Source organism: Rutidosis leptorrhynchoides, chromosome 2 (assembly GCF_046630445.1).
Source record: "Rutidosis leptorrhynchoides isolate AG116_Rl617_1_P2 chromosome 2, CSIRO_AGI_Rlap_v1, whole genome shotgun sequence".
Classification (NCBI taxonomy): domain Eukaryota; kingdom Viridiplantae; phylum Streptophyta; class Magnoliopsida; order Asterales; family Asteraceae; genus Rutidosis; species Rutidosis leptorrhynchoides.
Window position 1 is genome coordinate 624864833 of NC_092334.1, and position 19433 is coordinate 624884265.

At 35.1% G+C, this 19433-nt stretch overlaps 1 protein-coding gene across 1 annotated transcript; it reads left to right on the top strand.

Annotated features, from left to right (window-relative positions):
• Positions 1 to 13571: 13571 nt before the first annotated feature.
• Positions 13572 to 19433, top strand: LOC139893591 (sulfate transporter 4.1, chloroplastic-like). The gene is made up of 17 exons (XM_071876755.1): positions 13572 to 14015; positions 14465 to 14513; positions 14637 to 14835; positions 14973 to 15141; positions 15921 to 15986; positions 16071 to 16178; positions 16426 to 16533; positions 16902 to 16967; positions 17074 to 17134; positions 17263 to 17390; positions 17543 to 17584; positions 17687 to 17803; positions 17928 to 17979; positions 18059 to 18197; positions 18300 to 18391; positions 18654 to 18730; positions 18872 to 19433. The coding sequence occupies exons 1-17, from the start codon at positions 13761 to 13763 to the stop codon at positions 19211 to 19213; spliced, it is 2070 nt and encodes a 689-aa protein (XP_071732856.1). The 5' UTR covers positions 13572 to 13760; the 3' UTR covers positions 19214 to 19433.

A 19433-nucleotide genomic window follows, 5' to 3' on the forward strand; every position in this document is an offset into this window, starting at 1 on the left:
TAAGAATGAATTGTGTGAAAAATGATATGATTGTTGGGATTTAAATAGAAGTAAAATGGAGTAAAAATTGAATTTTTTTTAATAAAAAAAAAAACCAAAATACGGGTATATATCCGTTGGGTAACGGATATATTACCCCACCCAATCATTTGCTGCCACCACACCATTTGAAGCCCATTTTTTCCAGTCAAAAAGCCGACTGATGCCCCCCCAGTGTCAAAAACTGACGCCCCGTTAATGGCGTCAGGGGCGTCAGATTGCGCCACCTCGTCTGACGCTGGCCCATCTGACGCTGCGTTGTATCTGACGCTGAGTGGGAACTTCCAACCCATCTGTAATAGACTTACAAAGATATTATCAAGTTCCTCTGACTCATTCACAATGAAATGCCTACACATATAATATTGAGTGGGAACGTTCATATAAAAATCAATAAGACATGTATCTTCAACTTAGACGTCTCAATTATAATTTTTTTATCTAGATCTTTTTAATTAAATAACTAGTGTAATATTATTTGTTACTGATAATTATTCATTTTTTATATTTAAGAAGAATTATTTATTTGTCTAAAAAAATTACGAGTATTTGACAAAAAGAAAAAAAATGAGCCTCGACGTACATGATAAGTATGTATCAAGCCTCTTTTACATTTACATCTTGATCTTAACTAGTTGTGGAGCCCTCGCTTCGCGCCGGAGGCTCCGTTTTGAATGCGAGTTAAAAAAAGTCTTGATCTATTTTGTAAAAAAGAATTTTTTTTCGACATCTAACGTTCAAGGGTTGTTCCTTTTGTGAAAGTTGCTTATTTTAGCTTCTTTTTTTTTTAAGTTAGTAGATCTATTTTGTAAAAAAAATGTTTTTCGACATCTTTTGGTAGCATTGAAGGGTTGTTTATTTTATGAAAGTTGCCTCTTTTATCGTTGAGAAAGAAAAGAGAGAGAAAAAAAAGTTAGTTGAATTTTTTGTAAAAAAGAATTTTTTTCGACATCATTTGGTAACATTGAAGGGTTGGTTCTTTTACGAAAGTTGCTTCTTTAATCGTTGGAGACCAAAAAAAAAAGTGAAATGACGAAAATACCTCCGGTTACTATTGGTGAGTAGTGAAATAGTGTTTTGTCTAGTAGTATATATAGACAATAGACAATTTATTTTACGCAGTATAACAATACATTAAATAAATTATTAATTAATTAATTAATAGAAATAGAAATAAAGTGTTAAACCTGACATGGATTTGACATTGTGCAATAGGGGGTATAACGATGTTGTGCCAAATAAATATAGATAGATCATTAAGGTGGTGTTTCGGATGGCAATGGATACCCAGTGGCGGAATTTGGAAAAAAAAATTAGGAGGGCCGAAACAATATTTTAATGTAACCACGCAGGCTTGCCTGAGTGGCCACCGAGTTGCCCAATGAAGCATACCACCCGGATTCAATTCCTGGCTATGCCAAATTGTTCACAAAAGGGAGTGTGACTAGGGGTGCGCATAATGTGTAATTTACCCGGTACCAGGTCTCGCGCTCGGGGGCTTGATTACTCGAGGTTTTACCTTCTATGGATGAGCCAATGCGCTCGTTCATAGAAGAGTTTCCTTGCTTACAAAAAAAATAATATTTTAATGTGTAGAAAATCGTGATAGAAAAATCCTTAGAAGAAAGAAAATCATTAGACAAAATATAAGAAATTATAGAAATAGAAATAGTACACAGAATTAAAACGTAAAAGTGGTGGCATATGAGCTGGAACATACGGAGTAAAACAATCACACGTACAAGCATATAATTACCCCTAATTAGTTAAAATACTAATTACACTAATACCCCAAATATTTAGGAGGGCTATTGACCTCCTTTGTCCCTTCAATCTTCCGCCATTGAGATACCCGATCCAGTGGATATTCATCCGATCTACCCAATTATTCATGGATATGGACGATCTAAATGGATATGGATATGAATGTGGATGAAAAAATTTCATCCATGGATGAACCCGCTTTCACCCGAAATAACTAAATATATAAATTTATCACTCAAATTAGTATTATTTATGTAGTGATATTTTATTAATTATATTCATATTCATCTTTCTTTATATTTTCTCTAAAATATAACTTTCTTCTTATATTTTGTTTTGTTTAAATAATCAAATGTATTTATCGTACTTTGGTGGTTCAAATGTGATTACATGTAACTAAAAGTAAGCAACTTACATGTCGATATCTTTACATGTTTAATAGGTTATCTATTGAATATTTGTTATATAGATTAGTAAAATGTGACCTTCGGTCTCATAAACTATTAAAAATATTACTTTTGATCGTATATAGTGAACCACCGCTTATAATTGTTAAAAATAAAATAAATTTAAACGGATATGGATAATTATCCATTAACCCGCTTCACCCGACGGATATGGATATAGATGGATGAAAAGTAAAAAAAAATAAATGGATATGGATATGGATACGGCCTCACCCGATCCATATTCGATCCATTGCCATCCCTAGTTGTTTGTTTTTTATATTGAAGACCTTATTTAGTCTTATGTTTGTGAACTGGAAGACATTTTCATTGAAGACGGTTTGTTTTTTTGAAGAAATAAGCAAAAATAAGATCTTAAAATGTCTTTAAATGAGAAGACCTAAAATATAGCTTGTCACTCTTAAAGACATTTTGAATTGTACCATTCTTTCCTCCTATTTTGAGTTGTAACCTTCTCTCCTCCGTAGTTGTAACCAAAACTAACAACCTTAACTTAATTTCAAGCCTACGAAATCAAAACTCATACCTGATTAAACAAGCTATCTATCTGTTACTTTATCTCAACTAATTTGTCCTTAGTTCTTCGTTCAACCTTTCCAATCTCGTAGATAACCTAACCCTCATTAGGCATCTGTGACTTTTTAACAAAATAATAGATTTGAGAAATACCGTGGTGTTGATAGCGATTTTGGTAGAGTCCCAATATTTCTCAAATGTCGTCAATAGCTTATCAACCGTAGTTTGACGATCATCCGTTCAGTTGAGTTGGTGAATAATCAATTTGCATTTGTGTTTTTGTTATTAATAGTATTGAGTTGGTGAATAATCGATTTGCATTTGTGTTTTTGTTATTAATAGTATTTGTGGATGGAAGCGTAATTTCTGTATTTTTGTTAAATTTAATTTTGTTATTACTATTGTTATTATTATTATTATTTTAGTTATGATTCGATAAAAGTTTTTTCAATTTATTTTTCAAGTTTGAATTGTACTATAAATGTTAAATTAAAAAAATGTTATGTTAATTAATGTTTTTGTTTTATAATAGTTCAATGGTCAATTATAAAACATCAAAGTACCATTAATTGAGAATGACTTTTGCAGACGTAAAAAACAAACAGCCTTCGATTTACAATTTGCAGACTTCAGAACTACATCTTCTTTGGTAGACATGGTTACAGACTTCATATATAAAACATCTTAAAAAATAGACACCTAAGTATACATAGCATCATTTAATGAATTGCTAAAACGATAAACATAATATTAACTTGAATGCCATTGATTGACATTTATATATATTCGTGAAACAATTCATGTAGAGTATGTGATATGTTATAATATCAATCTTAATACTCTATTCTCCTGGCTGGTTTCTATGTTTTATTAATTTGTGTTGCAACTAACAAGGTTTATAATGATAGGACGCTGCTCTCGCCGATTGAACTACATTCCCACAAAATTAAGTTATAAAGCCTCGATATTTTTCATTCACTTTCACTGTTTTGCAATGGAAATACTAAGCTCGCGCAAATAAGCTCATCCAAACACTAAAGGTGAACGTCTTTCGTAACATTAAACAAATAAGCTAGGAAAACCGATCACCACCATATAGTTCTTATAATAACACCCTACACTTTTTTGTTGGTAAATCAAGCCACAGATTAAATCACACAAAAACTTAATAAAACCCCAATCCTTAATACAACCCAATCCTTAATACATATAGCAGCCATCAGCCACAAGTCTGTTAAATATGTTCAAAACATCTGGTCCATGCCATAACATACATACAGATAATAATAATAATAATAATAATAATAATAATAATAATAATAATAATAATAATAATAATAATAATAATAATAATAATAATAATAATAATAATAATAATATATTTTATAATATGATAAGGCCACTTACTATCATTCGATTCTTTCACTATCATTTTCCCTGCCACATCAGCGACATATCAGCACAAATTCTTTAACATTCCTTTCACTAAATACTCACTATCATACACTTCATTCCAAACTTTAACCAATTTAAAATTATTATTTAAATACAATAAATAAATACCAATAATTAAAAAACAATTGATTTAATAAAATTAAAAACATTACATTAATAATAATTTTAAACATTACATAATTAAAAAATAAAAGACAATACATAAATAAAAAGAAAACGTTACATAATAAATAAATAAAATACGAACTTTTTAATAAAAAACGAGCTACTCGAGTGGTGTCGGGTCGTCGTCTTCGTCTTCGTTTTGTTGTTCTTCGGTGTTTGTGTTTTCTTCGTCTTCGTCGGTTAACAAGATCGTCTTCATTTTTTGTCGATACTTTTGAAGTATTTTTTGGTTTTCCCATGGCAAGTCCAGGTTGATGCTTGTGTTGAAAATTCGAAAGGCGTGATTCATTACTTTCATCAAAACCGATTGCGAGCAATTTCTTGTTGGGCGACCAACATTTGAGAACGAACTTCTTCGGATGAACAAGAAGAGGCGGCGTCAGACGAAGCCGAACTCTTTCAGTTTTTTCTCCCGGCTAGTCGACCCGGTGGACGTCGGATTGCATCTTCCCCGAATAAAGTAGAGTGATCGGGGTTTGGATCAACCCTTAATGGTTGATCGTCCCCCAAAGTGATCGGTGACTCCGGTATTGCACGCCAGCGAGATGTCACAACGCCTTCCGGGGCACAAAATTTCGGACAAGTTTTAAGTACTTGCCATGCTTTGTAATGCGTAAACGAAACACTTTGACGCTTCCGATATTCTTCACGCGCCGCTTCAATGACATCCGCGTCATTATGTCCACTTTGCCAAATTTTCTTAATTGGTTGTAAATACCAATAAAAACTTTGATATCTCTTGACATTTTCGCCCATTTCCCCGTTGTTGTATCGTTGTTCCTATGTCGATCGGCGACTTGATTATAGTTGTTCACAACCGTATTACAAAACGAATCGGCCGATTGTGAAGTTCCAATTTTCGAATTTTCCGTGGCATCGAGCCAACGTTTGACCAAAATTTCTTCTTCTTCCGGAGTCCAATGCATAAGTTGACGTTTCGGCTTGTCGCTTCCTTCGACTAATTTACTTTTTCCCTTTCTTTTAGCTTTTTGTTTTTGGTCTCGGGTTGTGTTTCGGGGACGGTTTCAAGCGTCGGTTGTGTTAAATGATGTTGTATGTATGGAAGTTGTTGTTGTGTGTGACGCCCCGTACAAAACCATCGTGTACGATTCGTCAACAACAGGATCTTTACACGGTCAAGTACTACATGCTATTTGAAAACCAGTTTTGCATTCATAAAAGACATAGCGTTTACAAAAGATAACGTGACACAAAGGCTGTAACACCGGCCATTTTTTTTTTAAACACACACAGCGGAAGACTTTATTAACAAACACACTATAAGTCGCGTCATTACATTAATCTGAGTAATTAAGTTTAAGTTTACACAACGGTGTTACGTTATTACAAAACATTATTTATACAAAAGTTCACATCAGAGTTGGGTTGTCAAACATGTCTTCTGCATCAATACCCATCCCGACTAGCAGTACCTAAACCTGCAAAGAGGGAAACATGTGGGGGATTAGCGCACCGCTAAGTGAATGAAATCTATCTAACAGATATAGCTTAAGCCACACAGAAGCTATATACTAACAACAACACTTGCTAACTACCAACTAGCATACAATAAGACAATACGAGGATCGGCGGCTTGTACGAGCACACGACTCCCAGCTGATCGGGCCTGAGTCTACCGATAGTCCCTGCTACTCAATTAACAGTATAGTTATCCAGATGCAGGGGATGCATCATTCACACTATACTCCACAATTAGTAGCCTATGGACCCAACCTCCCCTAGGCACGGTTGACCTCATACGGACTCTAACCTCTCCCAGGCACGGTCTCGAGTCCCCAGTCTCCCTAGGCCCGACTGGTGCCATTCACACAGTGTACACATAATTCACATACAACATCAGGCAAACGGTATTATTCTATCATGGCAATTCCTACACTATGCATGGTAAAAGAGTCAACCACAGTAGCATGATATGCTACTTAAACTCTATCCGTAGATAGACCCACTCACCAATTACCAGCAACTGCTCAGTTATTATTTCTGAACTTCCTCCTTGTCCTTTTCTCCTGAGAACAGCAAAAACCAAGTTAGAATAGTGTTCCCATCAAGATTAGACACGCTGACAGCGAATTATAGCAAATTTGTAAAAAAATGCGTCCGCTAAAATTTTCATGCTTAACACTTATGCACTTTCAAAATTTACATCCTGAAAATCTTAAAAATACACGGACAGCATAACGGCTATAAATCAACACTTAGTAAAATTTTCACTGCCAAAGACCATCGGTCGATGGTCCCATCCATCGGCCGATCGTCAACACACCATCGGTCGATGGTCTCCCCCAATCGGTCGATCGTTAAAATTACATCCGCTGGATAGAAGTCCTACACCATCGGTCGATGGTCTTGTCCACCGACCGATCGTCCCTCACCATCGGTCGATGGTCAACGACCATCGGCCGAAGGTAGTTCATCAGCTGCAGCAACAGCAAAGTGACGGGTTTCAACCCAAAATTACCAAATCTCGACTTTGGACACGTTTTTGACCTCAAAACTGAACACAACTCGTACACTAAACTTTTTGGAACATAAACCCACAACATTCAAACACAAACAACATCAATTTCTACCAATTTGACACAAAACCCCATTTTAACAAAAATTAACTTAAAAACCCATTTAATCACAGATTTGATCATGAAATCTTACAAACCTTACCTTGTTAGAATCACAATGACACAAGGAACGTTTTGACACCAAAATCAAGCTTCAATTCGAGATTAAATGATTTAGGGTTGAGATGAAAATGGTGAAGTTTAGGTTAGGTGAATGTGTGAGTGAGAGGAAAGTTCAGGAAACCTCAAGAAAAGAGCTGGTCACTAGCTTATATTTGTGTTAAAACACAATACCCCATCACACACGGGTATTTACCAGTTATCTGAAATCTTTCGCACAAGATTAGGTAACCCAAACGAGGTCCAAATAAAATAAACAAACCTGTTCTGGGACCCTTGTCACAAACTGGACACAACACAAATATAATAAAACACTAATTAAATAATTAAAATAAAAGCACTTAAAACTAAGCACAAACCCTTAGGGCAAAATGGACAACTTACAACTAGCCCGGGTTTCAGTCTGTTACAAAGGCCGTTACAAAGCCATTATTTGAAAATAACATAAACTACGAATGCAAAAGAAAAGTTCCATGATTGAGACATCTCTAAGAGTATGCAGCGGAATTCTAGCACAGCAGGTCCTTAACAGCAAGTCTAAACACCAAGACAGCAAGTCTAAACAGCGGAAGAAACAAACCTCTAAGCACCTGAGAAAACATGTTTAAAAACGTCAACAATAATGTTGGTGAGCTATAGTTTAAGTTGTAACAGTAATGTAAGGTAGGCCACGAGATTTCAGTGTTCCAATACATTATGAAAAGTATATGTTTAACCGTGGGCACTTGGTAACTAACTTAACGTTTATAACCCCCTAAAAGTACACTTGGCGAGTGAGTATATTTACGAAGTATTAAACACCCGTTAAATGCTAGCGCGACTAGCCCGAGTGGGGATGTCAAACCCTATGGATCCATATCTAAGATTCGCGTTCACCGGTTCAAAAACCAACAACTAAACGTTACCGAGCTAAGGGGAAAGTTTATGCCGTTGTATAACCCACACATATATAAAGTTTAAGTACTCGTGCCTAGTATGTAAAACGTAAAAAGCGCATGTATTCTCAGTCCCAAAATAGTTAAAGTAAAAAGGGATGCTATAACTCATAGTGATAAGAGCGATAAAGTCGATAATGAAAGTATGCAAGTAGTAAGTCGGTCCGAAAGGTCGTCAACCTAAGTCAAAGGTTATTAGGTCAGTGTGTTATCCTCATAAGTTCTAATAGTGCATAAAATAAGTTTAAGTGTCATCATCATCATCATCGTCCATCATCATAAATGCTAAGTAAGTTTGACAAGAATAGAGATCGAAACAATAGGCTGACTTCGGTCAGCTGCTACGACCTCTACGTAAATCGAAAAGACGCGTAATCAGTGTCTATGGCTCCGTATATGAGTTCCCTAACCGTTGACCAATTTTCAGAACCTAATCGTCTTCGTTTGACCGTGGCGACGGTTTAAGTGCGAGTAGGTCAGAAATTTCAGCACAACGTTAATAGGGTGTAGTGACTTTTGGAAGGCCATAAATCCTAAACCGTAACTCGGATTAAGACGAGGTCTAAATGGAAAATCATCTACTCGAACCGAACTAACCGAAAATCAACTTTCCAGTATCCCGGGTGGTCTGATCAGATCCAGAAAACAGTAATCAAGGTGCTCCGGTGGGGTTCTTAGTGCTTGATGCTCATCACGGTTCTCATCCTTGATGCTTGTAGCTTCAAGTGTACAACTCGCTGATGGGTTAGCATCACCTTGACCAAGATTTTACCATCAACACACAATATGTTAAGACCAAGTAAGAACACAACTCATTTAAGAGTCTTAGTGTAGCGACCCGATCAAATCATGTTTGACGGCGCCGTCTACTTAGGTCCCGTTACGTGGTCATAAGTCTTTAAAACAACGTTTGACCAAAAGATATGTCGCATTCATTTCAAATGTAAAGATTGTTCAAAGTTTACAAGAATAGTTCCACCACAAGTTGCGTTACAAAGTTATAAGTACAAATGAAACTTATGCGACACAATTTAAAAGTAGCCAAAAGACGCTCCATGTATGCATATATACTCGACATCCAATGCAAGTATCAAAATAAAGAGCGGAAGCATGTATCATGTATCGTTCAAGGACCTGAGAAAAACATAGAAATCTGTCAACGAAAACGTTGGTGAAATCATAGGTTTGAGTAAGTAAGTACAAGTGAACCACAAGATTTGCAACAATGAGATAATAGTAATACATTCCAAAAGTTTGTTTCACGAGCACCCAATTATCAATGCTTAACATTCCTTCCATAGAACCCATCACAATAGTGTTTGAACATACATTGTTTCTCGAAAATATATTTCATTCGTAAACGGTAGCGAACCGTTTGAATGAGGGTTTGTCAAACCCATATGGCCATATAACATAAGTTCTCGCTTACACCCGGCAAGTGTAACTAATGATAATTGAATTGAGAATTTTTGTTCAAACTCGTATGTAGAATGTTTGTTTTCCTGTACTTGTGTTCACTTAGTAAAAAGAAACGTTTATGTTTTTCTCATCCCAAATGTAAGTGCAAAAGAGTAAAAGTGGGACTATGATCTCACCTTTGATTGCAAGAGTAAGTAAGTACTTCAACAAGTAATGTGCGCAAAGGACAACGCTAGCCTCGACCTAAACAAATAGGTTGTATCAATAACGATAGTCACGAAGGGTCAAAGTTGCTCAATTAGTCCTATGGCTCAACACGACTCGATTATGAAGCATGTGAAGCAAATAGTCAAGTTTCATGCAAGATACATGTATAGAAACAAGTTAGAAAGATTGCATAATCAATTGGTTAAGTTTGAGAAAAAGTCAAACTTTGGTCGGTCAAAGTCAACGAAAAAGTCAACATGTTCGGGTCGGGTCCCGAACAAATTTTCTATGCTAATTATTCATATATAAGTATATTAAAACAAGTTTCATGTGAATCGAAGGTCGGTAGCTAGTCAAACATTTCACGTGAAATGGGACACGGAGGTCAGAATCTGTCCAGGTTGTTCTGCGCGCCGCGCGGGGTGAGGTGCGCGCCGCGCCACTTGCTGTTCAGCTATTTTCCTGTTTTTCAAAGATATGCACGAACCAAAACCAATTCTAACACAACACTTGACCCGCAAATACTTATAACGCTTATCATACATCGTTGGAAAGGTGTTTTGACGAGGAATGCAACTAAACACATATCATCAATCAAACTTCCACTTATAACAACCAAAAACCGCAATTAATGTTCCTCATTCAATGCATACAAGTCATAAATGCCATTTAATGATTTGGTAACCAAATTACATGAACAATATGCCGTTTCGAAGGTAATTAAGCATACAACACAACCTAACACTTACAATTAGCATTTCGTGTCATTTAAAGCATCAAAAGTCCATTTCTAGTTCATGAAACCCTAACTCAAATTCACCAAATTTCATAATCAAGTTTAGAAGGTTTCTTTAACCAAACCATACATCATAACGAAGCTAGTAACACTAGGAATAAGATTAAAACATGAACTCTTAGCATCAAACAACATATGAACACTCAAAACTCAAGATTAAGCATGTGAACTTTCAATATGAACTAGTTACATCAAAATAGCAAGAACAAACATACAAATCACATAATCATACTAGACTTGAGCCATAGACACTAATTAACAACCTTTTAACTCAAAAATCTCAAGAACACATAAAATTAGTGATTTTAGAAAGTTACCCAAATGCAATGAGATTGGTATGGAATCGAAGAGGAGATCACGAGGAGTTCAAATATGTAATTTGTTTGGCCCGAAGCTTGATCGATTGAATATGGATGAAGATTTGCTTTTTGATGAATTTAAAGAAAATATGAAAGTAGAGAATAAAAAGAGAAAAGAAAATGAAAAATGGAGGTGAAAGATGGTTGACTAGTCAAGTGCTAGTCACCATTTTGGGGTTTTGGCAAAACAAGTCCCTCAAGTCGTAGTCGGGTGCGTTAAATTACCTAAACGAGATAATTTGAAACGCGTATTAACGGGAGATGTTATAAACATATAACGGAGTTTAAAATAGTTAAACGGAAAAGTAAACGGAAAAAGGCGGGATGTTACACTTAGATGGATGATGAACCAAGGTTACATCATATCCTTAGTCATAACACAATTACAAGTTACATTTACAACTAAAGCTACAAACTTTACCTCAATCAAACAAGAATGAACATAATCTAAGTCAAATGAAGTGATAGAATCCTAAGCTAGAGAGCTTGGATCCTTTTCACACAAGTTATAAGGTCACAAAGCTAGAAAGCTTGAACTTTTAGTGTTCTTGAAGAACTTGAAGCATAAAGCTTAGATCTTTAAGTTATATGAAGACCATAAACACAAGTTTTGATCTTTATAACAAAATAATGAAATCATAAGTTAGAAAACTTAGATCCAACAAAAGATATGAAGATTCAAGCTAGAAAGCTTGCATCTTGGTTGTTCTTGAAGATCTTGAAGCATAAAGCTTGGATCTTTAAGTTACATGAAGATTACAAACACAAGTTTGAATCTTTATAACAAAATAGCAAGATTAAAGTTAAAAAAAATATAGATCTACAAAGTGGGTGAAGATTCAAAGCTAGAAAGCTTGAATCTTCCATGTTCTTGAAGGATTCAAATCTAAGTTTGAATCTACAAGATGTAATCAAGATCAAAGCTAAAAAGCTAGACTCATGATGATGATGATGATGAATTTGTGAGAGAGAGAGAGGAAGAAGAAGAAGAAAAATCAATACTTACACGTTTTAGAGAGAGAAGGACTAGAGAGAGAATTAGAGAGTGAGTGTGTGTGAATTACAAATGAAAGCAAGTGTAAAATGGATGGAATGAGGCTTGTATTTATAGGTGGATGGGGTGAGGTAGGGGGTATGTGGCCGTGGGTATGGGTGGGGGGACAAGGGAGACCAACTTTTGCTTTTTGGTTAATGGTTGTCTAAAGTTGGTGCTTATGTTGGGATCTCATGCAACATTAAGGATAATGCTTGACATAAATGCTAGTATGTTCCCTCTAATAAATGGGCATTTGTCTTACATATTAATGGGTCACTAGCTAATAATAATTGGGCTAATTAAATAGTCCACTAACTAGTGTAGGGTGGGCTAAGGCACAACAAGGTAGAAAGTCCAACAAGACTAACTAGTAAGCATAAGTAAATTACTACGCGTAATTAAGCATCCATAAACCCAAGTAATTATTATTATAAAATAATAATTAAGATTTCGTAGTCATAATATTCCGATTACGACAAAAGTTAAACGTGTACGCAGTACGCAGTTTGTTCGTAACGTCAAGTGACACTAACGGTCATAAAGGTTTCCGGTGATCAAGTTAAGTATCCTACGTACTTAAAGGCACGTTTTAACACATAAATGAAAGTAAGCCATGTGTATAAAGATTCCAGAGTATAAAGTAGCACAATACGCACAAATACGCAGTTTCGCTAAAACACAAGGCATAAAAGCAAGTCGAAAAAGTCGGGTCGTTACATTGTGATTGTGAAAAGAATTGTTGTTGGTTAATAGGAAATTGTTGAGGAGAATAATATGTATTCATGTTTTGAAATTGTAATTGTTGTTGAATGGTAGTGGTGGTGGTTGAACAATTGTAATTGTTGTTGAAATGGTGGTGGTGGTTGAACAAAATTTTGTTGTTGAGAAAAACTAGTTTGGCTTGGAGACGAATTGCTAGCTTGGTTCGAAGATGATTGATTTGGTGACGGGATTAGATTGTTTAACATATGGTTCAAGAAATCGTTATTTGGGTTAGACATTTTTTTTTTTTTTTTTTGGATTGAAATATTGAGAGTGTATTGTGTTTGAATAAAGATTCAGATTGAGAGTCTAGTGATTGAGTTTGTGTAGTATGTGTATGTATATATAGGGAAATAAAGTAAGGTATAAAAAAAATGCATTATAGCCGTTGAAAAAAAAGGCTGCATTTAGCCGTTGGGAACAAAAAAAAGAAAAAAAGAAAAAAAGAAAAAAAAAGAAAATACTGAGTTTACTGTTGCAAAAAAAAAACGCGTGAGGCCCACATGTCATCCCGTTAGAGCCGTTGCAGGCTTGGCTAACGAGGCCGGTAACGAAATGCTGGTGGTGGCGGTTATCCGTTAACGGTGAGTGGCGGTGGTGTTTCACTGTTGATAGCAAGTGGCCTTATCGTTTCACTAGTGTTAGCATGCTCTTTTCACTAGAGATATGGAATGGCCTAACTAACTATTGAAAATACCGACATTATCCAATTTTTTTAATATTTTGTTCATTTAAAAAGCTGGAGTATTTTTATTTGTTTTTTAATTGGTAAGACACCGAAGCTGTAAAAAAGAAGAATCTGATTTCTGATTATTATATTTAGAACGAACAAATAAGGGGAAAAAACGTGTTCTCATATATCACCTATTTGACTTGAGAAATAGTGTGTGAGCCTTTATGTGGGACCCAAGCATCGTCAACGAAATGCACCTGACCAATAACCAAGTCACAATTCACAATCATATATGGAAACTCGTGGTCGTCAACATTCGTGATACTCACCCTCTCACCGTAACTAAAAGCCACATAACTACTACATCTCTCCACTTCCATCTACTCTGCGCCACCGGTGCGCATCATATTAACCTACGCATATACCTACTGAGATTGTACCTAACTTCACGTTCTGTACGCCGTGAGCGTCATGCCAACGCCAACTAATCGGAATGTTAAAATTATTCCGTTTCAACATCCGTACACCGGCGGAGATACTGCAACAACGTCGTCGACGTCATCATCGGTTTCGAGATTGAGAGAGAAGTTTGATCGGATGAAAATGATTGACTGGATAGAAATGTTTATTCCTTGTTCACGGTGGATTCGTACTTACAATTGGCGCGAATATTTACAACCGGATTTAGTTTCTGGTGTTACCGTCGGTATAATGCTCGTTCCGCAGGTATATTTATTAATTAATTGTTGCTTTATCAGCTTAGTTGTTTTAATTGATGAAGTATCTGTTATATTTATCTGCATTTTGTTTGGTAGCATATTATAGTTATTTTTTGGGGACAATATTTTAGGTTAAAGTATCTGTAATAAAAATAATGAAAGTTATAAACTGTAAGCTATATATTTATCACTCTTATGAATTAAAAAAAAATATATAAACGGTTCGATTTAGTGAACTGAGATAAAATTAATGACCTCATTGATTTTCAGCTATAAGCTATGTAAAACAATGTTATTTTGAATTCATGGAGGTTATTTTTCTCAACCTGTTTGGAACAAATATTTGGTGTATAGGTGATATTTATATACTGTATATATGATATAAAATGATGAATTGATTGATGATGTGTAAAGTTATTGTTATTTGATTTATCTTTTGTTTCTATATATGTGAAGTCTATGTCATATGCAAAGCTAGCTGGACTTCAACCAATATATGGACTTTGTAAGTTTTAACTTATGCTCTGTTGGATAACTTTTGTTAATGAGTTAAAAGAAGTGAGAAAAGGATATGTTTACCTATCTTTGTAACTAACTGTCGCATTTTTGTATGGTTCTTGCATATCAGATACTGGCTTAGTGCCTATATTTGTGTACGCCGTATTCGGGTCATCGCGTCAGCTTGCTGTTGGTCCAGTTGCCTTAGTTTCATTATTAGTCTCTAATGTTCTAGGCAATTTTGATGCATCTGGTGAATTATATACGGAACTAGCCATATTATTGTCACTAATGGTTGGGATTCTAGAATGCACTATGGGACTCTTGAGGTACTTTTTGATTATGTTGATTAAGTCGATGTAGTTCTTAATCAATTTATTTACAACGTGCAGTAGATTCTAAAAATTTGAATTTTTAAGAACCTTAAGTATCTTTAACCGATATGATAACTTGTTATTAATTGTAGGCTAGGATGGATTATCCGATTTATAAGCCATTCTGTGATTTCTGGCTTCACGACTGCTTCGGCCATTGTTATAGCCCTGTCTCAAGCGAAATATTTTTTGGGCTATAGTGTAGAAAGAAGCAGTGAAATTATTCCACTAATTAGGAGTATAATAGCTGGCGCAGATCAGGTATATTTTTATTAGCCAGAAATATACTAATTAGGAGCATAATAGCTGGACCAGAATCAACTTTATTAATATATTTTGTAGTGATTGTTAATAAGGATATAAGTAGATAGACAAAGGAATCTTTGCAGAGGTGGTTGGCTGTTGTCTGTTGTATGTCTTTAACTTAAAATATAGTGTTTAACATTCTTTTTTAAATGGGGACATCATTGGTCAGATATTTTATTTTCATGGTTTTAGTTTGATGATAAACTATTTAAAGGGACCAAGTGGCCTTAAATTAAGGTTCCAAATGATCAGAAACTATGGTTGAGTTCAGAAATATGATATGGAGAACAAAATATGTGATCCCACTACGCCAGCACAACCTCTCCTACTTATATCTGTGTGTTGTGCCTTGTAAAAAATATTAAAGAAATTGAATGTAATCACATGATAAAAATATGGTTTATATAGAGGGTAACAAAAGTATGGTTGTAACTCAGAGAAACTTTGAATTATGTTATAACTAAGCTCAAATCATGTATAAAGTTGTGACCAACATCAACTTTTGAGCCATGAAGCTAAATGTAACCCAAACACACGATTTATACTAATTGTTTGTGTGCGTAAGAATGCTCGAATAGAGCACTACAACTTACAAACCTTCACATTTATCACAGTTTATAATTTTCAAATCAAGATATGATTCACTATGCTTTTGCTCCTTGATAACTTTATCATTCAACGTTAATAATCTCTCGCTTATTGTAGTCGTCATTGATAATGGTTTCTGTTTGTAGTTCTCATGGCCTCCTTTTGTGATGGGGTCAACTATTCTTGCAATTATGCTGATCATGAAGCACTTGGTACACGCTATTTCATCCAATTAAGTTAGATTTATTGTGTGTCTTCCGAGATGGTTAATTATATGGATTATTTCCTTCACATAGGGAAAATCAAGGAAAAATTTTCGGTTTTTGCGAGCAGGTGGTCCCCTTACTGCAGTTGTTCTGGGTACAACTTTTGTGAAAATATTTCACCCGTCTTCCATTTCTGTGGTAAGAATAATGAAAGGAACCTTTTTGTTACCGTTACTAAAAATAAACTATTATATCTTTGTATTAGCAATCAGATTGTTTACTCTCAGTGCATCCTTACCCGTACAAATACAAGCCAGAGTCAACTTTATACAAAGCAGAAATATCATATAAAATTGGATAACTATATCTTAAGCAACGTATTCTTTATTTCTTTCATTATCTGTTTTATAATGACTTTACGTATGTATTTGAGTGAGAAATTAAGGTGGGAAATATACCGCAAGGGCTTCCCTCGTTTTCCATCCCTAAAGAGTTTGCGCATGCGAAGTCTTTAATCTCTACAACGTTTCTTATTACTGGAGTGGCCATATTGGTAAGAGCAGAAATCTTTTACTAGCTAGTATCGTTTATATTATATGTACAGGCTGATTGCATAAAAAGTTAACCAACGTTTTTTGGCCAGATAAAGCCATTGTAGTTAATTAACCCATGAACATAAACATAGTAACATGAAGGTATCCATAACCGGTCAAAATGATTGCCTGGATGCTCACATATCAGTAAATTTCACAATGCTGACCATTTCATCAAAAACCTAAAAAACAATCATCTTAGATGCGTAGGTAATTTCCTTGAATCATAAATTTTATGGGTTTTCATGACCTAAAGACAGTTTGTGACCACATAAAATTTCCATTTTCATGATATTAACCTTCCACTGACTACACATTTGAAATATAGGAATCTGTAGGGATTGCTAAAGCCCTTGCTGCAAAGAATGGTTATGAATTGGATTCAAATCAAGAGGTATGTTCATGTGAAAACCGTTCATTATAATGTATTTTTTTTTTTTTTTCTTTGGAGCATTCATATCAGAATCCTTACTAATCAACTTAATACTATTTTCTAACAGTTGTTTGGGCTCGGGGTAGCCAATATTTTTGGGTCCTTTTTCTCAGCATATCCTGCAACAGGTGGGGTTTTCTTGGTGTCTTTTCATCAGTGTATGCATACTTAGATAAAATATGTAACTAAACCTTATTCCACTTTACTAATTCAAGTTATGCTTTATGTGTATCTATCTATTGAATATCTTGGATAGGTTCCTTCTCAAGGTCAGCAGTTAATCATGAAAGTGGCGCGAAAACTGGACTGTCGGGTATTATTATGGGCATCATAATATGTTGCACTCTGTTATTCATGACACCATTGTTTGAATGCATACCCCAGGTATGTCTGGTTTCGATACTGTGTTCTCTTGTTCTGCTAGTTTACTTTTCGGATCCCAATTCTGTTTCGAACTAATCCTCATAATCCAATAAGAAATTAAGTTTTCGATATTTGATTTTCTTTTATGTATCTGATCCTTTTCACCTTTGCAGTGTGCTCTAGCCGCTATTGTGGTCTCTGCTGTAATTGGGCTGGTAAGTATGTTATTTCCTTTCCCCAGAAATTTAGAAGATTTACATTTTTTTCATATATTCAATCTCTAAAAAGATATATAAGCTTAAGATTAATTAATACAGGTGGACTATGAAGAGGCAATGTTTTTGTGGCAAGTTGATAAAAAAGATTTTACTCTTTGGACAATTACTAGTGCAACTACACTATTCCTGGGGTTGGAGATTGGTGTCCTTGTTGGGGTATGCATTTATTCTCGTGTATCACATAAACACACATATTAACCACCTTTGACTTTGTCGCTAATAATGTCCATAGCACCATGCCTAAATAATCTAAAGTATTAGACCGTGTTGATATTTGTAGGTTGGTTTTTCTCTTGCTTTTGTGATTCATGAATCGGCAAACCCACATATGGGTGAGCTACTTAATTTATTTTAAAGATACAAGTAGCTGACTTTATGCTTATCTAATTGTCATTTTTTTTTGTATTGCAGCTGTGTTGGGGCGTCTTCCTGGCACAACTGTGTACCGAAACACTCGACAATACCCAGAGGCATACACATACAATGGGATCGTGGTTGTTCGAATAGATGCACCTTTCTATTTTGCCAATACAAGCTTTATAAAAGACAGGTGATTAATAATGTGGCTTGACTTTGTTCTATCCCCCATTCAATGATGTTTAGTTGTTATTTTACCGCAAGTGTTTGCTATATCTTTGTTATTGGATTTCAGGCTGCGGGAGTATGAAATTTCGGTTGACCAGTCTACTAGCAGACGTGGACCAGAAGTTGAAAGAATATGCTTTGTAATTCTGGAGTTGGCACGTATGCACTCATCATCTTTTCTTCTATATATTATATTATATTATTAATTAACTAGTTAACCATTAATCATAAAGGTGATTTTCAATGATCTTTTACTGCTAAATAAGTAAATGGTCATTCTCTTGAGTCTTGATTAATTAAAACAGTCATCGAACCATAAACTCCATCAATATTTTCTCAAGTGCATTAATTTTTTGATGTTTTTATATGGACTATATGAGGAAATGTGTCGATGATAAATCAACCTGGTATGTCATTTTAGCTGTTACCTATGTCGACTCCAGTGCAGTTCAAGCTTTGAAAGAGTTATATCAAGAATACAAGTTGAGAAACATCCAGGTGCATAATCGTGTTCCCCTATCATTATTACTTATACTTCGAATTAATTTAAACAATAGTATTTAACTAGTAAAATACTAGCTTATTATTTAGTGTCAAATAATCTTATCATGTGACAACTTTCTACCTTTTGTAACGCAGATAGCCATTGCAAATCCAAACCATGATGTTCTCATAACTCTATCGAAATCCGGATTTATCGATCTTGTTGGAAAAGAATGGTGTTTTGTAAGAGTGCACGATGCTGTTCAAGTTTGTCTTCAGTACGTTCAGACCTCGGTCCACTCACCCAGAGCACCACGACAATCGAAAGAGAGACTAACACTTCATAGCAGTTCGAGTTATACAGACCTTCTGAAGCTGAAAGAAAGACGTAAAGACGACTTATATGCAGATGAAATGGAGTCAGGTGAAAGACAACGTTTAATATCCAGAGATTCGGACCCCACTCTGGAGCCATTGTTGGAGGAGAAATCTGACTAATAATGCAGTTTTCTGCTAATTGTTTTGTACTGGTTTGTACCATATGTATTGAATAAGTGGGATTGTTTAACCCCCTAATGATTTGAATTTGTACCGGTGATGTGGTACTTGCGGCTTGCCGGTTTTCTTGTATGTATGTATGTAATCTTGTTGTGCAAATCATTTTTTGGTACATGTAGAAAAATATTGTGATTTGAAAGAATGTTGTATTTTAAGTTTA